Raw genomic sequence first — 26985 nt, forward strand, 5'->3', positions numbered from 1 at the left:
GAGAGAGAGAGTTAGTTTTATAGATGTATATTCTCAACAATCCTTTCCTTTTCCAGTTCTTTCTTATGCCTCCCAGATAATCTCCCCCCCCCCTCCCCCCCCCCCCCAAGTAGTAGTAGTAGTAGTAGTAGTAGTAGTAGTAATTTGTGTTCTGAAAAACAATTTATCATCAACTATGTTTACTAAGGTACATCTTGAAATTATGACGTAAATTTTTACAAAACATTTTCCATACATATTGATCAGAATTACTGTTCAATTTGGGTCCACTTTTCATGGATTTGAACAAACATGGTACAGCAAATATATCTTAAGAAAAAGCTTTTGCTTTCAAGACAACAGAGCAATGAAGAATATGGTTAACAACTCTTTATCGTTTTCTTCCCTCAGAGAACTCAAAAGAAGGAACTGTTGCTGTATATTCAAATTAAGTGCTAAAATTTTAACAAAAGTGGTAGCTTTTTACTCTGAAGCAAGCATAAAATATCAGTTCATCTTTCTTGACCACAGCTCAAACTTCCTTCTGCATCTTAAGTGGCAAAGAACAGTTATTTGAACAGGAAACTGCTCTGTTCATTACGTCAAATCACATTCAGACAAGTAGATTTTAATTTTTACTACACAGCTACGTTCTGGTGCTTTAATCTCGTTGCTTTGGTGGGAACAGTTTCATGTTCTGAACATACTGCAGAAAGCTGATAAAGGGTATATTATGGTACAATACGAACACATACACAAGAAAATAAGGAGTACATAAATTGCCAACTATTGATACCTACTCTTCTGACTAATATTACTTGCGTAGTCAACTTTCATCTAAAACCAGCAAAATTTCATAAAAAAACTAGAACACTGAAGAATACATAAAATAAGTGTAAGGCAACCACTCACCTATAGTGGATAGATGCATGAAGCACAGTAACACAAAACAACATTCACACTAGCTTTCAGGCACTAGCTCTTTTTCCAGCTATAGTATACACATTCCCAAACACAAACACACAGGCACCCAAAATGCACTCTTATGGCCACAGCAAGGCTCAGCCATGAAAGTGTGCATTTGGGTTTGTGTGGATTTTGTTGTGTATGTGTGTGTGTGCAGTATTGCTGCAAAAAGAGCTAGTACTTGAAAGCTAGTGTAAATGACATTTTCCATTGTGTGTTACTGTGCTCCATGAATCAATACACTATAGGAAATTTCCATTATTTTTTACAATGAATGAGTAACTACAAGTGCCATTCAAGGACAGCATAATCAAATTTATCTGCCTGCCGAAAATGTTAACTGAAAATATATTTCTGACAACTGTACACTTTTACACAATACAGTGATTAAAGAAGTGATTTGAGATTCAATTATTAAATGACATATGAACTTCTGCATGAGCAATTATTAACAGAAAAAAGGTAAAAGTTCTCATTAGGAGAATAGAACAACAAATGTTACATGTTACAAATATCTGAAGGAGCAAAAACTGCTCCTGAATAGTACACAAATATTTCTAAAATAGGCTATAAAACCTGATTAGTTTATGAATATTTAAATTAAACAAGGTTTTACCATTAATGTAAAGTATTTGTTCCTTTTTGTGTGGAATGTCCAGCATTCACTACAACAGTTTCCCACAACAACTACTGCTAATAAACATTCAATTTATGCCGAACACTAGCAAAGTATTACTGAATATTTTACAGTTACGTGGAAATATTTTCAAGAAGTTCAGTTCTAATAAGACATGGTATTTTCCAGTTAAGTATAAAACGCTTGTGATAACAAAAAGGCTTGTGAATATTATCTTTACACTGACTAGTGGACGTGTTGTTTAAAACCATTTTTGATGTTAAGGGCAGTCAGCAAACAATGTATCAAGCCTACTGCTACAGTTTTTATCATTGCTTGTCTACTAACATGGATAATCTTCAAAAAGTTGCCAGAGAAAACTTTATGAACATTTTTGGTGGGCTGATTGGTCCAGAAACAACTAGCAATAAAATATCAGTTTACAAAGTTCAACAATTAGTCACATTATATCCAACAAATACAACAGCTGAACTAGCATACAAAAATATACAATTATTCTAGTGTAACCAGTACTATCTTAGCAATCACTATGACACCAGGTACACAAAAAATCTGGTATCTAAATACATTGCAACAATTATATGTATAATTCAGTACAAAACACATGAGTGAAATGCGTTAAACATTAATAGAAACTGGTTAAATAAGGCATTTGATATAACAGTACACTTCATACAGAGGTTGTAAAGTCTTTTAAACTTTCAGTAATTTTAATATGCAGGGGACGTTACTGTGCTTGTGGTCTTCTGAACAGTTCGTTGACCTTGAGCTATGCTACCAGATCGTACTGCCACAAACTTCAGATATGCATCAACTCCATATGCAACCATCGCAGCAAACCCAAAAAACTGTAAATTTCAAGAGGATATATTACTGAAAATTATATTGAGACATTTTATTACTCTCTTTAAGAATTAAAATATGCTGCAAATTTAAAGGCTGGTGCAAAACATATTTATTAATGTATTTATTTTATTTTTACAGCCATATTATTTATCTCTATTTTTCAAATTACTCGCTCAAACTGCCCTTCTGATCACAGGGTCCTTTATTGGCAATAATGGTGTAGTAAAGGAAAAATATGATTTTCCACTAAGCTTAAGATCTTTATACCGAGATAAATTAATGCCATAGGTCAAATAAAATAGCTGGTAGACACAGAATGCAAATATTTAAGGTGCTATTCTGGTGAAAATGATATGTTAGGTTTCAAACAATGGAACATCCAAGTTGGAATATCAACAATTTAAGGAAAAGATAGAGTGCTACTTACAACAAAGATGACACATCAAGTTGCAGATAGGCACAACTGAAAGATAAACATTAGCTTTCGGACACGGACACGGAGAGAGAGAGAGAGAGAGAGAGAGAGAGAGAGAGAGAGAGAGAGAGAGAAATGCACACATTCATTCTCACAAGCTAGCACACCTCGCGCACAAATGAAGGTCATCTCCAGCAACCCGGACCAGCCGGTCATGTGAGCATGAGGTGTGCTTGCTTGTGTGAATCAATGAGTGTCTTTTCTGATGAAAGCTGTGGCTGAAAGCTTATGTAAAAGTGTCTTAAGTGTGCTGTCTGCAACTTAACATGTCATCCTTACAATAAGTAGCAATCTATCTTTTACTTACAATGTTGATACGTCAGTTTTCGGTGGTGAGGTTAATGTGTGGGAACACTGTGCTAGTGGCTCCTGTGGGACATTTTTTGCAGTGAAGGGCACTTTTTCCACTAAACAGATTAAAGAGAGTAAACAGATTATATAGTGAACATTAGTACTTATGGTGTAGTGAGGGTCATTTGTATGTTACTGAACAATAATGGAATGGCTGCTTTTGGGTAACCCTTTGCAGCACTTACTGGCCATAAAAAAAAAGATGTGAAAGTCCAGTTAAATTCTGCAATATTGCACACATCAGTTACCTATGTATCATTTACTCTTACAGTTACCAGCTCCTAATCTATGGTTCCTCCACTATATTTCAATTGTCTGTTCTATTGCTTGAAATGGGTCTCTTTCCCTTATAATATATTTTTTTCCAGGTTTGCAGGTTTGGATTACTTACTTTTTTTAAACATAGATCTTGTAATAAGTTAAAACAACACAGGAGCAGTTTCACTGACAAACAGTTCCCTTTACTGCTTTGTTCCCAGGAAATGTAATTTAGTTTCTCTGACAGATTGATCCATAATTATTCAGTGATGCCTTTTTCACTTTCACTCAATTCCAGTGTTCAAACAATGACATTTTCCCAACATCTGGGAGATGTTCTTTCTACCATATACAACTGAAAATTTTAATGCTGTTTTCCTCTCTTTCTTTATATGTTTTAGCATCTGACTGTTTATCCTGTCTGGTTCTGCACCTGTATCTCAAAATGGGGTTAGCATGGCTGCAAGATCCCCTCATGGACTAAGTCCCCATAAGCATTTCTCAGTCTAGCCTGAAGTCTGCAGAAAGTGGTACAGGCAATGTATAGTAAAACTGGTCATTCCTGCCCACTCAAGACTGCAAAATTACAGTTAACCTTTGCTACAACCTGATGTGCTGTTAGCAAATCTACCTTAAATAATATTCTGGGATGCCATTAGAGTTAATTTTTTAACAAACACCAAAACATAGTTCACAATTACTCAGTTTAATACGATTAATCACAAAGATTGCGAAAAATGAATATCATGTCTGACACAAAGATCTGGATACATCCTAAAGCTGACTGAAGGACTCAGTGTGCAATAGAAATCTCTAGCACATGCCATATGTCAATGGAACGATCTGTAGATTGCCAGAAACATACTGTCACTTGTTTCTTGATGAAACTAGACAGCTGTGTAGTGGAATTATGGTAACAAAGCATTGACAACACTAATGCTGGCCCTAGCCTGTGTCTGTAAATGTGCGGATGGATGTGTGTGTGTGTGTGTGTGTGTGTGTGTGTGTGTGTGTGTGTGTGTGTGTGTGTGTGTGTGTGTGTGCTACCAGATCGCAAGTGTATACCTGTCCTTTTTCCCCCTTAAGGTAAGTCTTTCCGCTCCCGGGATTGGAATGACTCCTTACCCTCTCCCTTAAAACCCACAACCTATCGTCTTTCCCTCTCCTTCCCTCTTTCCTGATGAAGCAACCTTGGGCTGCGAAAGCTTGAAATGTGTGTGTGTGTGTGTGTGTGTGTGTGTGTGTGTGTGTGTGTGTTTGTATTGTCTGTGTGTGTGCGCGCATGGAAGAGGGGGGGCGCACATCTCCTAAACCATGAGACCAATATCAACCAACTCTGTACACACATCCTTTATTGTCTGGCAACAATCTCTGTCAGGGTGAGAACTTCAGGAGATGTGATGTCAAACATCTCATATGCATGAAAAACTGCTGCATTGTATGTGTTTGCAAGACATTTTGCAGGCAGTATCAATGTATGCTGCTGAATGTACCTGCACACATATAGCATTGTACAACACACAGTTCATGAGATATGACATCATGAACACTGGGATGCATGATGCTTTAATATTTATTCTTTACTATTAAGACACTCCTACAGTCTAGTCAACTTAAGGAAATCCCAGACACCTGGCACTGCTGTTAACAGCTTTCAACTGCGAAACTCGAATGGCTGTCTGCAGAAATAACCATCAACAGAGCTATGAAGAGGCTTTGCCATAGAGACGTTTACAAAATTGTGTTGTAGACTTGCGAAGCAGCTACACCCAGTGACAGAAACTGTGCGAGATATTACCTACACTTTCTTTTTTCCTTTCTTTTTCAGTTTCTAATGGAAAATTGGCAAACTGAATACCCAGGCAGCAGTATGCTTCTCAGCCAGTATTCAATATAGAAAACATTAGTTCCATGCCTAAATATTTGGTTCCCCCCATTTATGATCACCAAATTGGATCCACTCTGAAGACTTGTTTGGCCTTTCCATACCACTGGCACATTTTCACCAAAAAAATGGCACAGCCCGCCTTGCTGCCTGCATTTCGATCATGGAAGCTGTTTTCTTACTCGTCACTATCCATATCACTCTTTAACAGAGCAATTTAATCATCATACCTCCAGCATTCCATTAGAATTTACTTTTTGGTAGAAAAGTCTAATGTTTTTTGTTTTTGACTTGAGAAACTTTTTTTGCCGCAACATATTTCCAACGTTGGAAACAAATGATTTTGGGATAAGCTGCCTCCTCCTGTTCACTGATGTACTCCTGGGTGGTTTGGATCGCTTCGTAACTGACTGTGTGCTGAATCTTTTTCTTTGTTTTGCCATCAGAGACATATTCTTCTGACACTTTCTGGTCAGTTGCAATTTGGACGATTTCTTCCTCAGTCAAATCAAAAGAGCCATTTTCCAACCACTCTTCAATGTCTTCGAAGTTCGCATCTTCACAACACGGTGGCTTCTCCAGTAAATTCACTAAAATTACATCATTTTCATCTCTTTCTGGCACATCAGCTTGAGTTTCAGTGTTGCCTCCTCCTTCCCACCACTGATGAGTTGCCTTATGATCAAAGAGTTTTTTTCCAAGATCTAAAGAGAGAAATTGGAGGAATTAGATTCCAAGCTTCAGCAAGCCAATGAATGACACTTAAAACGTCAGTTTTTTAAGAGCTTACACAAAATCATCTTCAGCATCAATCGCACCGATTAAGTAGTCAAGTAACTTGCGTCTATAATGTTTTTTCATTGCCTCAAGAACATCTTGGTCTATCGGTTGACAGAAGTGATGTTTGGTGGGAGAAAAACAACTTTGGTATCCTCATCTTTTACATCATCTGGGTGGAGGAGGAGCATTGTCCACAAGAAGTAGCACTTTTCGACAAAGTCCATTTTCCTCCATGTATTTTTCTACAGCTGGAACAAACACTGCCTGGAACCACTCATTGAAGATGGCACCGCACCGTTCATCCATGTCTTGGACTGATTCATGTACCACAATGGCAAAGGTTTATCACATGTCTGCCGTCCAAATGTTCTTGGTTTTTTCGATTTGCCAAGTAAGGCACAGTTTATGATTGCCAGTGGCATTACTGCATGCAAAGACAGTAACACTATCTTTGTTCTTTTTATATCTGGATGCTGATTTTTCTTGTTTAGAGGCAAGGGTTTTTGTTGGCAACATTTTGTAATTCAACACGATTTCATCACAGTTGTAAAGTTTATTGTCAGCATAATCTCCTTTGCCGATGATTGTGTGCAGTTTCTTCTTATCCTCAGATGATTCTTTCCCCCCTTCTTTTCAATTGTTCCCTAATTCTCTCCCTGAAACACTCTACAACCTCTGGTTCTTTCAGTTTATCCAGGTCTCATCTCCTCAAATTCCCACCTTTTTGCAGTTTCTTCAGTTTTAATCTACAGTTCATAACCAATAGATTGTGGTCAGAGTCCACATCTGCCCCTGGAAATGTCTTACAATTTAAAACCTGGATCCTAAATCTCTGTCTTACCATTATATAATGTATTTGATACCTTTTAGTATCTCCATGGTTCTTCCGTCAACCTTCTTTCATGATTCTTAAACCAAGTGTTAGCTATGATTAAGTTATGCTCTGCGCAAAATTCTACCAGGCGGCTTCCTCTTTCATTTCTTAGCCCCAATCCATATTCATCTACTATGTTTCCTTCTCTCCCTTTTCCTACTCTCGAATTCCAGTCACCCATGACTATTAAATTTTCGTCTCCCTTCACTACCTGAATAATTTCTTTTATCTCATCATACATTTCATCAATTTCTTCATCATATGCAGAGCTAGTTGGCATATAAACTTGTACTACTGTAGTAGGCATGAGCTTCGTGTATCTTGGCCACAATAATGCGTTCACTGTGCTGTTTGTAGTAGCTTATTATTTATTTTATTCATTATTAAACCTACTCCTGCACTACCCCTATTTGATTTTGTATTTATAACCCTGTATTCACCTGACCAAAAGTCTTGTTCCTCTTGCCACTGAACTTCACTACTTCCCACTATAACTTTAACCTATCCATTTCCCTTTTTAAATTTTCTAACCTACATGCCCGATTAAGGGATCTGACACTCCACGCTCCAATCCATAGAACGCCAGTTTTCTTTCTCCTGATAATGTCCTCCTGAGCAGCCCCCACCCAGAGATCCGAATGGGGGACTATTTTACCTCCAGAATATTTTACCCAAGAGGACACCATCATCATTTGACCATACAGTAAAGCTGCATGCCCTCGGGAAAAATTACGGCTGTAGTTTCCCCTTGCTTTCATCCGTTCGCAGTACCAGCACAGCAAGGCCGTTTTGGTTAGTGTTACAAGGCCAGATCAGTCAATCATCCAGACTGTTGCCCCTGCAACTACTGAAAAGGCTGCTGCCCCTCTTCAGGAACCACACGTTTGTCTGGCCTCTCAATAGATATCCCTCAGTTGTGGTTGCACCTACGGTACGGCTATCTGTATCGTTGAGGCACGCAAGCCTCCTCACCAACGGCAAGGTCCAAGGTTCATTGGGGGGGGGGGGGGGGGGGGGGTGTTTAAAATCTATTACACAAATTATATGAAGTGGCACCAGAGCCAGTGCTTATGTCAGATGCAGATGGAGGCCCTTTGGAGCTGATCTGTGGCAAGGCAACATCCATTAACCTAACCAAGGTAAATTCCTTCACTGTCTCCTTCATAATCCCATTTTGTAATTTTATGGCTAACCTCATGATAATTCCAACTCCAAACAAAGCAGGTGCTGTCTGGTGTGAATATTATCTGATCTATCATTTTAAAAAGCCAAGATTGAAAAAATACTTACACGAACTCTTTACAGAAGAAGAACAGAAAATTTGGTAAAAGCCGACTTTGAGGAAGATCAGTTTGGATTCCGGAGAAATGTGGGAACACATGAGGCAATACAGATCCCAGAAATTCTCTTACTAGAGAGGATAAGGGAAGTCATTTATAGAATTCGTAGACTTACAGAAAGCTTTTGACAATGTTGGCTGAAATACTCAAATACTGAAGGTAGCAGGGGTAAAATACAGGGAGTGAAACACTATTTACAATTTCTGCAGAAAGAAGAGGGCAGTTACAAGAGTCAAATGGCGTGAAAGGAAAGAAGTGGTTGAGAAGGGAGTTAGACAGGATTGTAGCCTACCCCCAATGTTATTCAATCTTTAAACTTTAGCAAGCAGTACAGGAAACCAAAGGAAAAAAATTAGAGTAGGAATTAAAGTCCAGGAAGAAGAAATAAAAACTTGGAGGTTTGTTAACAACATTTTAATACTGTCAGACAGAAAAGGACTTGGATGAACAGTTGAATGGAATGGACAGTGTGTTGAAAGGGTATAAGATGAACATCAACAGAAGCAAAACAGGGTAATGGAATATAGCTAATTAAATCGGGTGATAATGAGGAAATTAGATTAGGAAAAGAGACAAAGTAGTAGATAGGTTTTGCTATTTGCACAGCAGAATAACTGATGATGGCTGCAGTTGATAGGATACAAAATGTAGACTGGCAATGGCAAGAACAGCGTTTTTGAAAAAGAGAAATTTGTTACCATCAAATATAGATGCACGTGTTAGGAAGTCTTTTCTGAAGGTAATTGTCTGAAGTGTAGCCATGCAAGGAAGTGAAACCAGTTTACACAAGAAGAGAATAGAAGCTTTTGAAATGTGGTACTACAGAAGAATGCTGTAGAATAGTTGAATAGATCACATAACTAATAAGAAAGTACTAAATACATTGGGGAGAAAAGAAATTTGTGGCACAACTGGACTAGAATAAGGTATCAGTTGACAGGATGCATTCTGAGGCATCAAGGGATCATCAACTTAATAGTGGAGGTGTAAGTGTGTGTGTGTGTGTGTGTGTGTGTGTGTGTGTGGGTGGGTGGGTGGGGGGGGGGGTTTAAATCTTAGAGGGGGGACTAAGAGAAACACAGTAAATAGATTCACAAGGTTGCAGTAGTTATTTGAAGGGGAAGAGGCTTCATAATACACAGTAACATGTAGAGTGGCACAAAACCAGTCTTCGGCCTGAAAACCCAGCAACCACAACTCATTTCTGCTGTTCCACATAACTTTTCTTTCTGTGACTTATTCTCAATCAATAGAGCAAGCTCATTAGACTGTCGTTTCCTTTCAACAGGTCCTGCACTTTTACCTCGCTTTCACTGAGGATAACACTGGCATCAGCAAATCTTATCATTGCTATTCTTTCACCCTGAATTTTAAATGCACTCCTGTACAGTTATTTTATTTCTGCCACTGCTACTTCAATGCAGAGAGTGAACATAAGAGGGTAAAATACTACTGTCTCTCACATTTTCTAATCCTAGCACTTCATTCTTGGTCTTCCATTCTTACTGTTCCCTCTTTTCAATATCACCCATCTTTCCCTACAGCTTACACAGAGAGTTTCTAAACTTTTGTTCTTTACATTGTTGAATCCTTTTCTATGTTGATAAATCCTATGAATGTGCCTTGATTTTTCTTAAGTCTAGTTTCCATTATGGAGTGCAACGTCAGAACTGCCTCTCTGGTGACTTTACTTTTCCCAAAGCCAAACTGGTCAACAACTAATAGATGCTCAGTTTTCTTTTTAATTTGTCTGTATATTATATTCAACAGCAACTTGAACGTGTAAACAGTCTTCTTCTTCATGGTCTTCAGTGTACTCTTTCTGCCTACTGACTATCCTCTGTGTTGGAAAGTGGAATACTCTTTACACTCAAAGTTGATGCTTTTGCTTTTCATTTCACCAAAGACTGTTTTGAGTTTTCTGTATGCCGAATAAGTCCTTCCGACAACCATTGCGTTTTTTATTTCTTTACATTTTCTCTGCTATGACTTTACTCTGGCTTCCCTGCACTACCAATCCATTTCATTCCTAACTGCATTATGCCTATCTGATTCTCTACAGTTTTTTTACTTCTTTCCTCTATCAACTGAAGTATTTCTCCTATTACCCAAGATTTCTTCACAGTTATACTCCTTGTACCAATGGTTGGCACTCCAACTTCAGTTTTGGCATTTTTCTTGAGTTGTCCATTCCCTTCAACTGAATTGCCTACTATGGTATTCATTATCACTGTATTAATAGCCTTAGGAAACTTCAATCTCATCTTACGATTCCTCAGTAATTCAGTATCCCAGTTCTTTCACAGATTCTTTGGGCAATTCTCTTTAACTTTAGTCCACTCTTCAGCATTTCTAAATTGTCATCTGTGTCTGTATCTGCACCTTGGCACACGTCACAATCCAATATCTGATTTTAAGATCTTCTGACGTCAATTTAATACAGCTGAATCCTCCTTTGTCTCTGAACCTTTTCCAGGTACATGTCTTCCTCATGCAATTTTTTAATGCTGCATTCACTACTGGTAGTTGAAATTTATTGCAAAATTCTATTATACTTCCTTCTCACTCAGTCCTGCTATAGAGCCCATAATCTCCCACTATTTTTTTTTGGTGGGGTTTAAGGGCGCTCAACTACTGAGGTCATTAGCGCCCAGTCACTGTTGTTAGAGCACATAGAATCTAGTAAAACTCAAGGGGATGGGGGGACACCAGAAGGACCTGACAAAGATGCAGATAAAATAAGTAAAAAGGTTAGATGTCTTTGGACAAGCCAGTCAAAGTTATAAAACGCAGAATACGAGCAGCTGCTCGAGCGTCATCAGCTAAAACATCTGGTAAAGTAGATGGCAGGGACAGGACAACACAAAATTGACTAAAACGGGGACACGACAATAAAACATGGCGCACTGTTAATGCCTGACTACGAGGGCACTGCGGGGCTGGGTCACCGGAGAGCAGGTAGCGGTGGCTAAACCGGCAATGCCCAATCCGCAACCTGGACAGAAGGACCTCCTCTCGCCGAGATGGTCGGGAGGAGGTTGTCCAAGCAGTTGGGAGCGGTTTTACTGCCCGGAGCTTGTTTCCTTGGAGGGATGACCAAGCATCCCACCACGACACAAGCCTCTTACATACATCCCCACAAACGTCAGATGACGGGACACAATGAGAGGCTGGCCGAGGCAGGAGGACTGCAGCCTTGGCTGCAGCATCCGCAGCCTCATTCCCAGGCACTCCTACATGTCCGGGAACCCACAGAAAGCTGACAGGAGAACCATTATCAGCGAAAGAATGGAGGGACTGCGGTATCCGTTGAATCAAGGGATGGACCGGATAGGGAGCTCCAAGGCTCTGAAGAGCACTGAGTGAGTCAGAGCAGAGTACATATGATGAATGGCGGTGGCGGCGGGCATACTGAACGGCCTGATGGAGAGCAAAAAGCTAGGCCGTAAAGCTCGAACATTGGTCGAGGAGCCGGTATTTAAAGGTGGCGGCCCCGACGACAAAGGCACAGCCGACATCATCGTCAGTTTTGGAGCCATCGGTGTAAATAAAGGTGTGACCAGCAAGTCGAGCACGAAGTTCGACAAACCGTGAGCAATACACTGCAGCCGGAGTACCCTCCTTCGGGAGTGAGCTGAGGTCGAGATAAATATGAACCGGAGCCTGGAGCCAAGGTGGTGTCGGGCTCTCACCCTCTCTGAAGGTGGTAGGGAGGGCAAAATCCAATTGTCGAAGCAGGCGACGGAAGCGGACTCCGGGGGGCAGCAGGGCAGACACATACAACCCGTACTGACGGTCGAGAGAATCGGCGAAGAAGGACTGGTAAGAGGGGTGGTCGGGCATAGACAACAGCCGGCAGGCATACCGACACAGCAGTACGTCGCACCGGTAGGTCAATGGTAATTCGGCAGCTTCAGCATAAAGACTCTCGAGAGGACTAGTGTAGAAGGCTCCGGCCGCAAGACGTATCCCCCGATGATGGATGGCCGAGCGGACGAGTAGACGAAGCTCCCATAATCCAGCTTCGATCGGACTATGGACCGATACAAGCGAAGCAGGACAGTGCGATCCGCTCCCCAAGATGAACCACTAAGAACTCTGAGGACATTAAGGGAACGTGTACAACGGGCTGCCAAATAAGAGGCATGTGGAGACCAACACAGTTTCCTGTCCAACGTGAGCCCTAGAAACTTAGTTGTTTCCACGAATGGGAGAACAACGGGACCGAGCTGTAAGGATGGCGGAAGGAACGCTTTATATCGCCAAAAGTTGATACAAACTGTCTTCTCTTCAGAGAACCGGAAGCCATTTGCCACGCTCCATGAGTAGAGGCTGTCTAGACAACGCTGAAGGCAGCGCTCCAGGAGGCATGTTCTCTGGGCACTGCAGTAGATCGCGAAGTCATCGACAAAGAGAGCCTGAGACATTAGGTGGAATGCAATCCATAATTGGATTGATCGCAATGGCAAAAAGGGCTACGCTCAAGACGGAGCCCTGAGGCACTCCGTTCTCCTGGAGGAAGACGTCGGACAATACGGAACCCACACGTACCCTAAACTTTCGATCCGTTAAAAAGGAATCAATAAAAAGGGGCAGGCGACCGCGTAGGCCCCACCTGTGCATAGTGCGGAGGATACCTCCTCTCCAACAGGTATCATAAGCCTTCTCCAAGTCGAAGAACATGGCTACCGTTTGGCACCTTCGCAAAAAGTTGTTCATGATGAATGTCGACAAGGTCACAAGGTGGTCAACAGCGGAGCGGAGGTGACGAAAGCCGCATTGGACATTAGTAAGTAGCCGTCGAGATTCAAGAATCCAGACTAACCGAGCATTAACCATGCGGTCCATCACCTTACAGACACAGCTTGTAAGAGAAATGGGGCGGTAACTAGAAGGAAGGTGTCTATCCTTCCCGGGTTTGGGTATAGGAACGACGGCATCACGCCAACGCATGGAGACCTGACCTTCGGTCCAGACGCGATTGTAGGTACGAAGAAGGAAGCTTATGTCCGCCGGAGAAAGGTGTGCCAGCATCTGAACGTGAATGGCATCTGGCCCCGGAGCAGAGGACCGGGACAGTGCAAGCGCACATTCGAGTTCCCGCATAGTAAAGGGGGCATTATAAGTTTCCAGATTCAGCGAGTGGAAGGAAGGTCGCAGAGCCTCTTCTGCCTCTTTCCTGGGAAGGAAGGCAGGGTGGTAATGGGCGGAGCTTGAAACCTCCGCGAAAAAGCGGCCAAAGGCGTTGGAGACAGCCACAGGATCAACAAGGACCTGATTACCTGAGGTCACACCCGGTACCGAGGAGTGGAGTGGGGTGGTCAATGGGATGGGATGGTAATAGACATCGTCCCGAACGAGCAACATGACCCCACCATGAGCTGGGATACCATCCACAGGGGTGAGGTCATACTGCTCCGAGGTAGAGTGGGTAAAGGCAATACGGTCAGTCGGGTGCAACTTGGTTTCCTGGAGACCAAGGACAAGCGGACAGTGCAGGCGGAGGAGCAGTTGTAATTCCTCCCGATTAGATCGAATACCTCATATGTTCCAATGTAACAAGGCCATCGCTAGTCAAAAAGTTGGGGGAACGAGACGGGGGAAGAGCTGGTCACCTCAACGGCCACGGAGGGCCAGGTTGCGAGGGAACAACGCTACAACCGGCGGGAGGCGGATCCGGTTCCATCAAGTCATCGCCAGCTGCGGCCGCTGTCCCTGGTTGTGTAGGAGGGGCAGCATCATTTGCCGACGAGAGGCCAGCTGAGCACCTGGCAGCAGAGCGTCCCGGCGAAACTGAGGACGGCCGGGAGCAGCGACTCACGGATGGAGCGTCAGACGAAACGCGCCGGGGTGGAGAGGGGGATAGAGACTTCTTCTTGGAGGCCTTCTTGGAAGGCCGAGGCGGCACAGGGATGGTGGGCTGGACCCGAAGAAGGTCCTCACGCGCGGGGTCCGTTTTGGAACACCGGACCTCGGAAGCTGGGGTCTGGAACGTTTCCCCGATGGACGCCTGAGAAGAGGATCGCTTCTCAGGTGACGGGGGAGAGGAGGAGGAGGAAGGGTGGCCCCTGGGGCAGAGGGGGCGGGGGCCACGGGGGAGGAGGATTTGGAAGGGAGGGATTTGGGAGGCGGAGGCAGAGGCAGAGCCTCCTGATGGGCGGAGGAGGCGGAGGGGTGACAGGAGAGGGGTGAGGATACCGCGGAAGGAGTGGACACAACTGAGGAAAACGAAGTGGTCAACGGCACGGGATGGAGGTGGTCATACTTCTTCCTGGCCTCAGAATAAGAGAGCCGATCCAAAGTCTTGAGTTCTTGTATCTTCTTCTCCTCCTGATATGCGGGGCAGTCTGAGGATCTAGGCGAGTGGATGCCAGGACAATTAATGCACCGAGGTGGTGGGGTGCATGTATGTTCCTCACGAAGAGGACGTCCACAATCGCCACAAAGGGGCTCAGCCTCACACCAAGACGACATGTGCCCAAAGCGCAAACACCGAAAACAGCGCATAGGAGGCGGGACGTAAGGTCGCACGTCGCACCAGCAGCACATCACCTTTACCTTCTCCGGGAGAACGTCCCCCTCGAAGGCGAGGATAAAGGCCCCGGTGTCAATGCGACGGTCTTTGGGGCCGCGCTGGACTCGCCGGACGAAATGCACGCCTCGGCGCTCCAGGTTGGCCCTGAGCTCCTCATCAGATTGTAGCAGGAGGTCACGATGAAAAATAACCCCTTGCGTCCTATTTAGTGCCAGATGCGGGACAATGGACACTGGGATGTCCCCTAGGCGGTCGCACGCCTGGAGCGCCGCTGACTGTGTGGCGGAGGTGGTCTTGATAAGAACGGACCCTGAACGCATCTTGCCGAGAGCCTCGATTTCCCCGAAGATGTCCTCAATGTGCTGCACAAAGAACATGGGCTTGGAGGTGGCGAACGTCCCCCCATCGGTTCGAGAACAGACCAAATAGCGGGGGAAGTACTTCGCCCCAAGCCGGCGGGCCTGTCCCTCCTCCCAGGGAGTGGCCAAGGGGGAAAGGGCAGGAGAACCAGAACTAGAAACGGTACCTTTTCTTTTGAAAGACTCGGCCGCAGAGCGACCTGATACGTGTTGACGTTTCATCTGCGAAACGTCCGCCCCGATACCACCCACTCCGACCAGGGGCTCTCCCCACGGGCGCCACCCAGCCTCAGCAAGGGCCACCTGGCAGGATGACCGTTGCCGGGAGTCCTGATGCCCCAAGGAGACGGGCATCTACTCCTTGGCCGATGTGGGGAGGGTGCAGCTCAGGTATCGGCAGTACGATCCCTGTGTTGTCAGGGGGCTACAACCTAGAGGGTACATGACGACCCCACCACAACGGGCTGGCTACCGTGCTGGATTTCTGGTGCCATGGAAAGTCCATTATGATCGCTGGTGCAGATGGGGACGCACTATGGGCGTAACTTGTACAACCCATCAGGTGTTTAGGCCCAATTTGAGGAATAGTGGGTATGGTTACAACACCGGTACAATGCTGAGTGCCAAGGTCTTAGTGCACTTAGGACCAGTGGTACACCACGTAAGGTGTCCTTCCCCAAAAGGCTCGTACTTCTGTAGAATTTTGAAAAATGGAGGTCAAACCCCAAGGGGGACCATCACATGGAAGGCTGAAACGGTTGAAACTCCTTTTAGTCGCCTCTTACGACAGGCAGGAATACCTCAGGCCTATTCTTACCCTGGACCCGCAGGGGGATCTCCCACTACTGTCTTCTATTCCTTTCCCTAGTATAATGCTCAAATTAGACATGATTATTATATTTTCAGCTCCCTTTAAATACTGAATTACACGTTCAGTAACCTCACATTCACAATCTCTTCATCTTGTGCTCGTGACGCAGACGTGTGTACTGTTGTCATTGTTTGTGGACGATTCTGACGAGAACGATCCTATAGTGCAATTGTTCACAATAAGCCACTCTCTGCCCTACTTTCCCATTCATAATATAGTCTACGATGCTTCCCTAGACCACGGAGCCAACAAAGTTTATATTGTGGGCAATACTGCCCTACCCCTGATCCGTTGTCTCTCCACCCGTAGTGTAGCCAATAATTGTAATAGTGAATTTAGTACCTGCACAGGCGTAACAACATGGCTAAACAACACTGTCAGCACAAGGTACAGAACAGGTCAACAGGGGCTCAACAACAAGCCGGGAAACCGAACCCTGCAAGAGGAAATGAAAACTCTCTGTTCGAGTCTAATCTACAGGGAAGCAGAAATTCCAAAACAATGTGCAGGTAAGTGCACAGGGGTCAATAACACATAGCAGGCACAGTCAGCTGACGACTGAGCACACAAACAGCACACTGTAAGAGGTGATGTTCACTGTGGTTGAACTCAGCATTAGAACTGACCCACCTGGCTCACTGCCATGGGTAGGTAAACATTTCTGTCAATGGGTCTGCCCATACCACGCACTGCATGCACCCTCCATGGCAGTTGTACACTCTCTTCAGCAATACCACGCCAGCCCACCTGCATCTGTTACAATGCCTAATGGCAGAGATACTTAAGTTAACATCACGATTACTGTGCCTATCTGATGAAACTCTTGACATCTCAGAACCACATGCTTGGAACACTTTAACCAGTTTCCTTGCATATTATCTACCCACATGTCATGCACTGCTACCAGAGGCTCTTCGTGGACACCACCCAGCCACAACATGGGCCACCTTGTAGAATGGGCTTTAGACAGAGTCCCAGCACCCCAAAAAGAGAGATACATACTCTATGATTTACACAGAGAGCTCTCAACAAACACATCACAAGTGCATTTCCTGCACAATGGATTGGCTACTGCCAGAGTTCCATATATAGTCTATAATTCACCAAGGAGGGAGGAGGAAAGGATTGCTGGATAAACATAACATACCTTTTTGCTAATGTGGCTGTCAATCTGGTTGAAGGTTGTGACTAAACTTGACATAACTGTTTGCAGCCAACAGTTCTATTTATTTGGAGTTTTGTATAATCCTGACAAGCAACTTAGCAGTCTGTTATGATGTCAATCTCTCAGTCTTAACACATGAAAGTTACTTTTTGGGAAACGATTGGTGAAACAGTTGGAGAAAAAAGTTTGACACGAGTTCAAATTTAACTATATTCATTTACATCTAAATAATTCAAGACTGAATATTATACTTACTGCAGCTGCACCATATGCTTCATCATGCCTCCCATAGTCAGCAGCCAGAGAAGCAGCAATTAAGTAAAAGAAAGTCCACACAGCACAGAACACAAATTCCTGTGCAGAAAACACCACATGTAAAAGCTTTCACATGGGAACACTTAATTCTTATCACAATCTTAGTTTAATCCTATACTGGATAATCCACTGGCATAACGTAAGAAAGCAACATGTTGATTTAGTTAAAAAAACTGTTTCTACGATAGATATAAATCACAGTTCTCCTCTTTTCAGTTTAACTCTCATTAAATGCCCAACTATAATTATAATGATAGGTAAACTGTTGATAATTATTTTTCTATAGGTTTCAAAAGGAACAGTAAACATCAGTGATTTCTGTGCACAATGGCAGCAACAAGTAAAGTTGTAATTGAAATATGGACACACTTTTTGATGCTGATAAAACTGCAAGACAACCCAAAACACATTCATCTAATCATGACAACTTTTTGTTGCTCACAAACTGTGTGTTTTAATGCAATTTTGGCAGGGTTCACTACAATATTATGTAATAAATTCCTAAACAAATGGTGCAATGTTTTAGTGAATTTTATTTCTACAATGTATTCACTGGCATCTCATTTTTGCAGTGTTTTCATTGACATTCTGTTCTTGTAATTTTTTCAGTGACCTTTAGAAAAAAAAGCTCTGTTTGTTTCGCAACTTCACCTGAGTGCTCAGAAGATTTACATTTACATAAATGATTTATTCTGCAGATAAAATAATGCTTGAGATGCAGATTTTTGTTTCACGTAATGTGCTTCTTTCCCAAATTCAGTTGCTGTAAAAAGATGGGCACAGCTTACACATGAGGACCTCCTCAGTAATTGCAGTTAACTGTTCTTGGGTGAATTTCACAAACTTTCATAAAAAGCCATATGTCTTAACAGAATAAAATTGTAGGATCAGTGCCAGTTTCCTTATTTGCTGAGAATATAATGATATGATTCTTTAAGTTTTCCCAGCGTATTGAATGTTCGATGAGATTTCGGGATTGCAGCAGGATCGTGTTGACTTCTTGCCATGATATTTCAGCTGGCACTCGTCCAGCCATCTTCAGGGGAGCGTCCGTCACTGGAGACTGCAAGTTACCGGAGTCAACTTATAGCAAAAAATTGGTGCGAAAATGCATGCGCATTGGCCTCCGTCACAGGAGTGTCCTCTATCGAAATCCGTGCCCTCTGGAGCTACTGTTCTATCTTTGGCGCACACGCTTGGTGAAAACTACAGACACTAAACAGACTTCAGATATCGCCAGATGTGTCATTATGAATAAATTGTCTTCTCTCAGAGGAAATTAAAGAGATCAAAATATTCGTTGTTAAATAAAAAAATAGGTTGAGGAAAGGACTCAACCTACTTTTTATTTAACAATGAATATTTTGAGCAGACTGACGGTGTTGCTATGGGCACTCCTGTCTCGCCTTTGGTAGCAAACTTTTTTATGGAAGACTTTGAAGAAGGGGAACTAGACTCAGCAGAACTGAAACCAAAAGTTTTCTGGCGATATGTAGATGACACTTTCTAGTGTGGTCCCATTGTGAAAAAGAACTGTCATGGTTCTTGCAACATTTGAATGCAATCCACAAGAACATCCAGTTTACGATGGAAATAGAGAAGGATGGTTGCTTGCCATTTTTGGATGTCTTGGTTACTAAGAGTGGATGGGTCATTAGGGCATTCTGTCTACCGTAAGCCAACACATACGGACCTTTACTTGCTAGTGTCGAGTTATCATCCTGCACAAACTACCGGCATCCTAAGAACTTTGGTGCTCCGGGCTCATGTTGTTTCTGATGGAGACAGCCTTACAAAGGAGCTGGAACATTTAGAGTCGAGTGTTCAGAGGAAATGGTTACTCTCCACATCAGATTAGAACAGTGCTACGAAGGAAGAAACATGACCACCTACAAAATCACGAAGATAAGGAGCTATTCAAGTCCAGGGCGTTCCTTCCATACGTCGGCAACCTTTCATCTAAAATAGGCAGGATTCTAAGGAAACAAAGTTAAAATAATCTTCCGGCCACCAGCAAAGATTAGTGCCCTTCTTGGTTCAGTAAAGAAGGATCTGGTTCTGTGGAAGGCCGGGATCTATAAAATTCCTTGCCAGTGTGGCAAAGCTTACATCAGTCAGACGACATGCACAGTACATGAAAGGTATGTTGAACACTAACAGCACACTCGCCTTTCACAGCCCAATGAGTTGGCAGTAGCTGAGCATTGTATTACTACAGGACATGTTATGGATTTTTCTGCCACGAAAATCTTGGCCCCAGCGAAAACTTTATGGGATTCAGTAACTGTAGAATCTGTGGAGATACGCCTAGCGCAAAATCTTATAAATCGTGATGGTGGTTTTCAACTGGACAAGGCTTGGGACCCGGTGATATCTCTAATTTCCTCTGAGAGAAGACAATTTATTCATAATGACACGTTTGGCGACATCCGACGTCAGCTTTTAGCGTATCGTGCGTGCATTCCGACAGAGGGCGGACATGTAGTTTTCACCAAGCTCATGCGCCTGTGCACCGCAGATAGAACAGTAGCTCCAGAGGGCGCGGATTTCCATAGAGGGCACTCCTGTCATGGAGGCCAATGTGCACACATTTTCGTGCCAATTTTTTGCTCTAAGTTGACTCTGGGAACCTGCAGTCTCCAGTGACGGACACTCACCTGAAGATGGCTGGACGATTGCCAGCCGAAATATCGTGGCAAGGAGTCAACATGATCCGGCTGCAATCCCGAAATCTCATCAACAATATTGTGACACTTTACCACTACCTTGAAGTTCCAAAAGCACCAACATTTGTATTATGTTTTCACTATAACATATCAGAAACTGAATGACCATCTAACTGCACTATATTATTAGTCTACATCGCACACCAAACTGCTTCATATGTTCCTTCATTAACACATTCTCTGCTTGTACTGTCATATTGTGCATTCAGTTTTTTTGGACTTTGAAGACCATAGCTGTGATGGTTATAAACATGTGTGCTAAGCACCAAAAGAATGAAATTCTACTGTAAGATGATCATGATTCTACTGCATAAAAACAGAAATTATCAGGATCAGTTGGTGTCTCCAGACTTAACCATATTGGGAACTGACGAGCCCAATTTTAAACATGTTAGGCTCCTTAATGTCCTGACCATCGTGGAAACAGCAGTAGGATTAACACTGGTTGCCACAAGGAGTGCTGTTAACTCTTTTGTTAGCCAATCTATGAAATTTGAACTTTTTTGATTTAACTAATAAAAGAAGAAACATTTGTCTAGTCTAGTCCTCATGCAAAGCGCAGAAGAAAGTGGCTAACCAGAATTTTAATTTTGTCATCTAAGATAGTAAGAAAAAAGACAAGGCTGTTTCTGCTTTGACATTCGAAAACTTTTCAATGTACAACCCAAATATTAGAACTGTTTCATGTTTTTGACTATGCAATGTACTGGTCTAGTTTCGGAAGCATTTCAAAAACATGTTCACTGTTTCTGAAAATGGTCTCCATACAGCACTGAAAACTATTTTGTGCTCATTTTTTAAGTACTACATGTATTTCTTCATACAGTTGTTCCAGAAGAATTCTCTAGCTTTCACTCACTAATGTTTTGAACATATATCTCACATAGTTATAAAGTGAGATTAAACCAGTTTGAATCTTTTATTTTAAAATGACCAATACAGCTGAGAAATTCATTTTTGCATTTCCTTTCAGTCAACACTCAACAAATGGGGATGAGGTTTCCTATCTTGCATGGAATTTCTAATAATTCTTTATGTGAAAGAAGGCTAGTCTGAGGTTCAACAACCCCCCCCCCCCCCCCCCCCCCGCAAAAAAAAAATAAAAAAATAAATAATCAACTTGCATTTTTATATTAATTGGTCAATATCTGCCCCAAATACCACGCCGCAAAAGCATACAGTTTGCAGGAAAATTTCACTAGGTGAAATGAGAGATGGAAGTTTTCATTTCATATTTAAATGCTTATGATAACAAAAAGCTAAACTGTTTGCAAGTAATCTTCTACAAAATTATTTACTATTTCAACAAGATAGCCATTACGTCACAATTTCTTCAACAGTAAAATTACTTATTTTAGTTCTAGCTTCCACTTATCTGCATTTGATAACCAAAGAGTCTCACACATGTCAAGTGCTTCCCTTCCCATACACATGCTTTATTACTGAAGACATTATCTATTAAACTGGTGAATGGGCTACAAAGGAGAGGATCAGTACAAAGTTTTGAAAGTACCAAGGTTATTAGAAATGGAGTACTTACTTGGAGCCAATAAGGATCAAGGAAGGAATCCCCATTACTTTGCCCATGAACACTTCCCAGCTTTCATCTGATGTGATTAGGGAAACGATGGATATTAATCAGGAAGGCTGGTCTGGGATTTAACCGTAAACCTTCGATAATTTCAGCATCTTACCACATCAACTCTCTTGTAAAGTAATAAATCAATAGTTCTGAAAGAGCATCAGCCACAGTTAGTATCTTAATATTAGTTTTCATTAAAAAGTAGATGTAATTAGCTGAAATTCAATTTAACCAAATAAACATGGTAACATTAGTATATGACTGACTTGCTAATTTGTATACAGTAGTGATTTGTCACTCCACATAGTAGCATCAGCTTTCTGATGAAAGTAATTTGGATGCAGAAAAAGAGAAAGAATCATTAGTCATTTAGAACAATTTTAAGTATTAAAGTCATCTAAAGATTTTTTCGTCATGGGCCAAAGTGGTCTGGATTCACACAAAGGCCACAACGAGGCAGACTACAAAGACAGACTGACATTTTCAACATGGGTGCAACAAGATGTTTCTATTCAACAATTATCAACTTGATGGGGAAGTCTTTAGATGAAGCTACCATGTCTATGTTTGCATGCAGTTTTAATATTGCTCCTTAACTTATGTCACCTCACTAAAGGAATTAATCAGTACCATCGAAGAGACTGTGCACCATCTTGCAACAGACACAACAGAGGAAATTTGTCTGGAGTCTCGCTGTATTCTGACTAGAGCCACACCACTGAAAAGCAACATTTCACCTATGGGGAAGACAACCCTCCAAAACTCAAGAGCAGATGTTGATACGGCAGTAGGCGAGCTAGAGCAAGGTAATTGTATTGTGCTGACGTCACAGGAGGCATATCAAAATCGATGTTTTATTGTGTGCATCAGCTTATCACAAGATCTATAATGATCCTACCATGTGATGCGAAAAGCAGAACTTTCATCTAACAGTTTCCTGCCAAAGGAGGTCAGTAAGAGGCTGAAACCAAATAATTCAGTTCCACCTAGACTGCATGGACTGCCCAAGATCCACAAAGGTGTGTCTTTACGTGCTACACTGAACGATACAGGAGCAGCCAGCTATGATTTGGCCGAGTATGTGGCACCTTTACTTAAACCCATTGTACGTAAGTGACCAAATACATTTTATCAGCACATTTCAGTTGCTTAAGCTGGAAAGCAACATTTTTATCAGTTTCAATGTCTTTTCTTTTTACAAATGTGGATTCACTACATCTCACTGTTAACAGGTTTGTGACTCATTGCAGTAATGGTCAAGCACACTCTCTCCTCAACACACTTTATTTAATGAACAAGTTTTTTTAGACACTCTGATGGTGTCAGCATGGGGAGCCCTTTGACTCCTCTTGTGGCCAATCTTTTTATGGAAGATTTGGAGGAGCAAGCACTTACCTCAGCTATGTATTTTAAAACCAACAGTATTTTGGCAATATACTGACACTTTTATAGTTTGTCCTCATGGTTTGGACAGTCTCCTAGAGTTCCTTCAAAATCTCAACTCCATACATGAAAACATAATATTTACTATGGAGATTGAGAAAGATGGTTGGTTACTGCTTTTAAACATCTTAATTGCGACATAATGGTAAGAGTACACTTTGGGCATTCTGTATTTCGAAAACCAATTCATACAGACCTTTACTTACAAGCTACTAATCTCCACCATCTGGCAAAAGTATGGGCTCAGTGAATTAAGGTTTTAAGAATGCCTTTCAATCTCAGATACTAATAATCTGCAAATCGAACTCTAACATCCGTAAAGTGTATTTCTGAAGAATGAATATACATCTCAGCACGTACAGAGCATTACAGGCATACAAAGAACAGAACAAGGATGAGGATGAGCTCATCAAAGCAACTGCTTATCTACCACATGTAGGAAATGTTTCAGCAAAAATAGGCAGAATATTAAGAAGAATAAGTAATCTTTCATCATCCTTCCAAAATCTCAGCACTTTTGAGATATGTCAAAGATGACACAGTTGCACACGGTAGGTACTTACAGGATTCCATGCAAAAGTGGCAATCTTATATAGGGCAAATGACATTGCAGAAGCGCACTGTAGGACATCAGTGATGTATTCACCTTCTGCAAGCCATTAAGCCTGCTATGGCCGAACATTTTATAGCTACTGGGCATTTGATGAAACACAAAAACAAAAATTTTGACCCATAAGTCAAACTTTTCAAGCTGCATCATCATCAGTGAATCAGTTCAAATAGACAATTGTCAGAGTTGCTCATCAACTTCTGCATAAAATCAGGTCACTGAAAAACTTCATGCTCTGCATAGCTGGCATCGTTCTATGTTTTACAGTGGGAAGACAATATATTTGATACTGATGAGATGAGCTTTCACCATGGTGAGCACAAAGAGTTGTACCAGAAAAGCATTTGCTCTAGCAGCACATGCACAACAACAGCTGCATACACCACACGTGCACGAGCAGGCTCTTAAATGCACGAGATCAGTGCATTTTCATCAGTATTAACCTGAAGGTGGCCAGAAAAGACTACACTGAAATATCATGCCAAGAAGATGCAGACATCCAGCAATTCCCCCAAAATTTTATGGAACAAGACACTATGGTAAATTGCATGTAGTGCATTAAACAACACTCTCTAGTCTGTTTTCAAGGGCAATAGCCCTTACAGAGGACAATATCTGGGACAAGCGTCTTAGAGAAAACAAGTAAGTGAGAATCATTTCAAGCCATCACATGAAAGCACACTCAGAGCTTCAGGTAAACGGCCCTCCAAGACTTCTACTACAACGAAAGATCTAGAGATTCGACCTCTAGCTTGTGTTGAAACTGTTACCGAGATGCTTCTCGTGAGCAGTGAATCACTTTAGAATGCTAGAGGTGTTGCAAAACATGGCAAAAATGAACGTGTAATTGAGAAATCTTTGTCATGTACAGCACTTTACAATGAAATTAGAGACTTACACTGTTGTCCAGCCCCTCTAATGAATGGTTTGAGCTCCTACTTCCGCTTGTAGTCAATGACATAACATATGATTACATGGTCAGTTCTTATACAACCCCAGCTTCAGTTACAAAATGCTTCGTAATATTGATTCCTTGAAAAATTTCATCAGTATCATTTCAATTGCAGTATGATAAAAGGCTGTCCTAACCTGGGAAACATTTCAACACCTGATCACAAATAATCAATTGGCAATGGAGACTTAATTTCTTAGAGAGCATCCTATGTTACACAATTATCCAAGACGGCCTTGAACTAACACCTATCAGTTATTTTAGTTACAATAATTGTCACGGTACAATGTGGGTATGAATGCTTGTATTATAAGAACTTCACACATTAATGTAAAGAGAAGTGCAGTTTGTGATCTGGAACATTTTGCTAAAACCATTTTTCAAATTTAGTAATACACACACTGAACAACGACAAAGAGATTAATACATGTTCTTACAATTTTTAGCCATGGAACCTTGTAGAACTTCTCAATGACGTGAAACAAGTAAAACAGCAGCATAATCCCCGTGAACCAGAATCCTGTCATTGAGACTGTATTAAACCAGCCACCACGTGACTGCCACCACTGGTAAGATACCGAGATGCATATGAAACCAATCAGATTGAAAATCTGCAAAAGAAGATAACTTGTTAGAGCAAATTTTAAAACTGTAACAGGCTCTTAACACTACTTAAGTATATGAAGTGAACTGTACTTATAGAAGCACACTTTCTTGCCTAACAACTAGAACAAGCTAAATGTCAGATGGACAGATGGCCATTGGCGTGTATGATTGCGACAATCTTCAGAGGGGTCTAGGCCAGAAGAGGGAACCTTAAGGTATGGGGAATGTTTTTATGGCATTCCCTGGGTGATCTCTTCATTCTGGAAGGCACAATGGATCAACCCAAGTATGTAGGTATCCTTGGGGACCATGTCCACCCCCTACATGCAGTTCGTTTTTTCCTAGGCACAATGGCATCTGCCAGCAGGGTAATGCATTGTGTCATAAGTTGCAGTGTAGTTCAAAGAGCAACAGAATGAGTTTAACACACTTCCCTGGGCACCAGACTCCCCACATTTACACCCAATCAAGAATCTGGCGGATCACCTCAATTGGGAAGATTGTGCCTTGGATCTTCAACCAAGAATAGCACAGCTGGCCATAGCACTGGAGTTGGCCTGGCTCCACACGCCTGTCATTACCTTCCAGAACTACTTTAACCATCTTCCTGCATGTCTGTGCTGCGAAAGGTGGTTATATTCAGGCTTCTAACAGTGGTTGTATTAGCATGACTGGACTGAGTATATTTACATTTTGTAATTGGTTATCTTCAAAATTTCTTCAGCTTAAGGAAAGTTACCCTTCATCAAGCAATCTGGCAAAATTAAAATAAATACAGAGGGAATGAGTGCAAAGTTTCACACAATCTGACTGGTCCAGTGGGAACCACGGAACATCCAAGTAAATATAAGAATCAGTTCACTATGTTGTATCTTGCCCAAAGACTATTTACACGCACTTTTAAGTTTACAGAAAATAAAGTGACAAGGTGAAAGACTGTATCTAAATATGAATGAGTAACAACTGTGTTTCATTGGCTACCTATTCAGGGCACTTTTCACTTGTCAGTCACTGGTTGACAAGTGTTTTAAAACAAAAGCGCCCATTAAGTTTCAACCAAGGACAGGTATATGCTAACAGTAGTGGGAACTTCCAAGAGGTGGAACATAAATGAAGATGAATTCTCATATGTTGATAGACGGATGAAGGTACTGTCTGGTAGCTGTGCAAGCCCTTCTAACTGCCATATGCAAACTGCTGCATATTTGCTATAAAACCAATCAATATGTTCCTGACAACCTATGTTAAAACTACAAACCAAAAATGCTCTGTATCAATTAGATGAATTCATTGCACCTTTGAATTCACCCATATGACCAAAATCCACTTTAATTGACACAGAATATTAATCAATGCAGAAGACATTATGAAAGCAGATCTGTAACAACCTATACCTAACCTTCGTCATCACATACTCAAACAGTAGCTCT

General features: G+C 41.9%; 1 protein-coding gene across 1 annotated transcript in view; it reads right to left on the reverse strand.

Annotated features, from left to right (window-relative positions):
* Window positions 1–693: 693 nt before the first annotated feature.
* LOC124774974 (CKLF-like MARVEL transmembrane domain-containing protein 8) overlaps window positions 694–26985 on the reverse strand; it is a 41161-nt gene continuing 14869 nt past the window's right edge. The window contains exons 3-5 of the mRNA XM_047249711.1: window positions 25387–25560; window positions 17577–17675; window positions 694–2430 (exon numbers count right to left, since the gene is read on the reverse strand). Of these exons, the coding sequence (XP_047105667.1) occupies window positions 2293–2430; window positions 17577–17675; window positions 25387–25560 (411 nt within the window). The 3' untranslated portion in view covers window positions 694–2292. The remainder of the gene's footprint in view (window positions 2431–17576; window positions 17676–25386; window positions 25561–26985) is intronic.

Source organism: Schistocerca piceifrons, chromosome 2 (genome assembly GCF_021461385.2).
Source record: "Schistocerca piceifrons isolate TAMUIC-IGC-003096 chromosome 2, iqSchPice1.1, whole genome shotgun sequence".
Taxonomy (NCBI): domain Eukaryota; kingdom Metazoa; phylum Arthropoda; class Insecta; order Orthoptera; family Acrididae; genus Schistocerca; species Schistocerca piceifrons.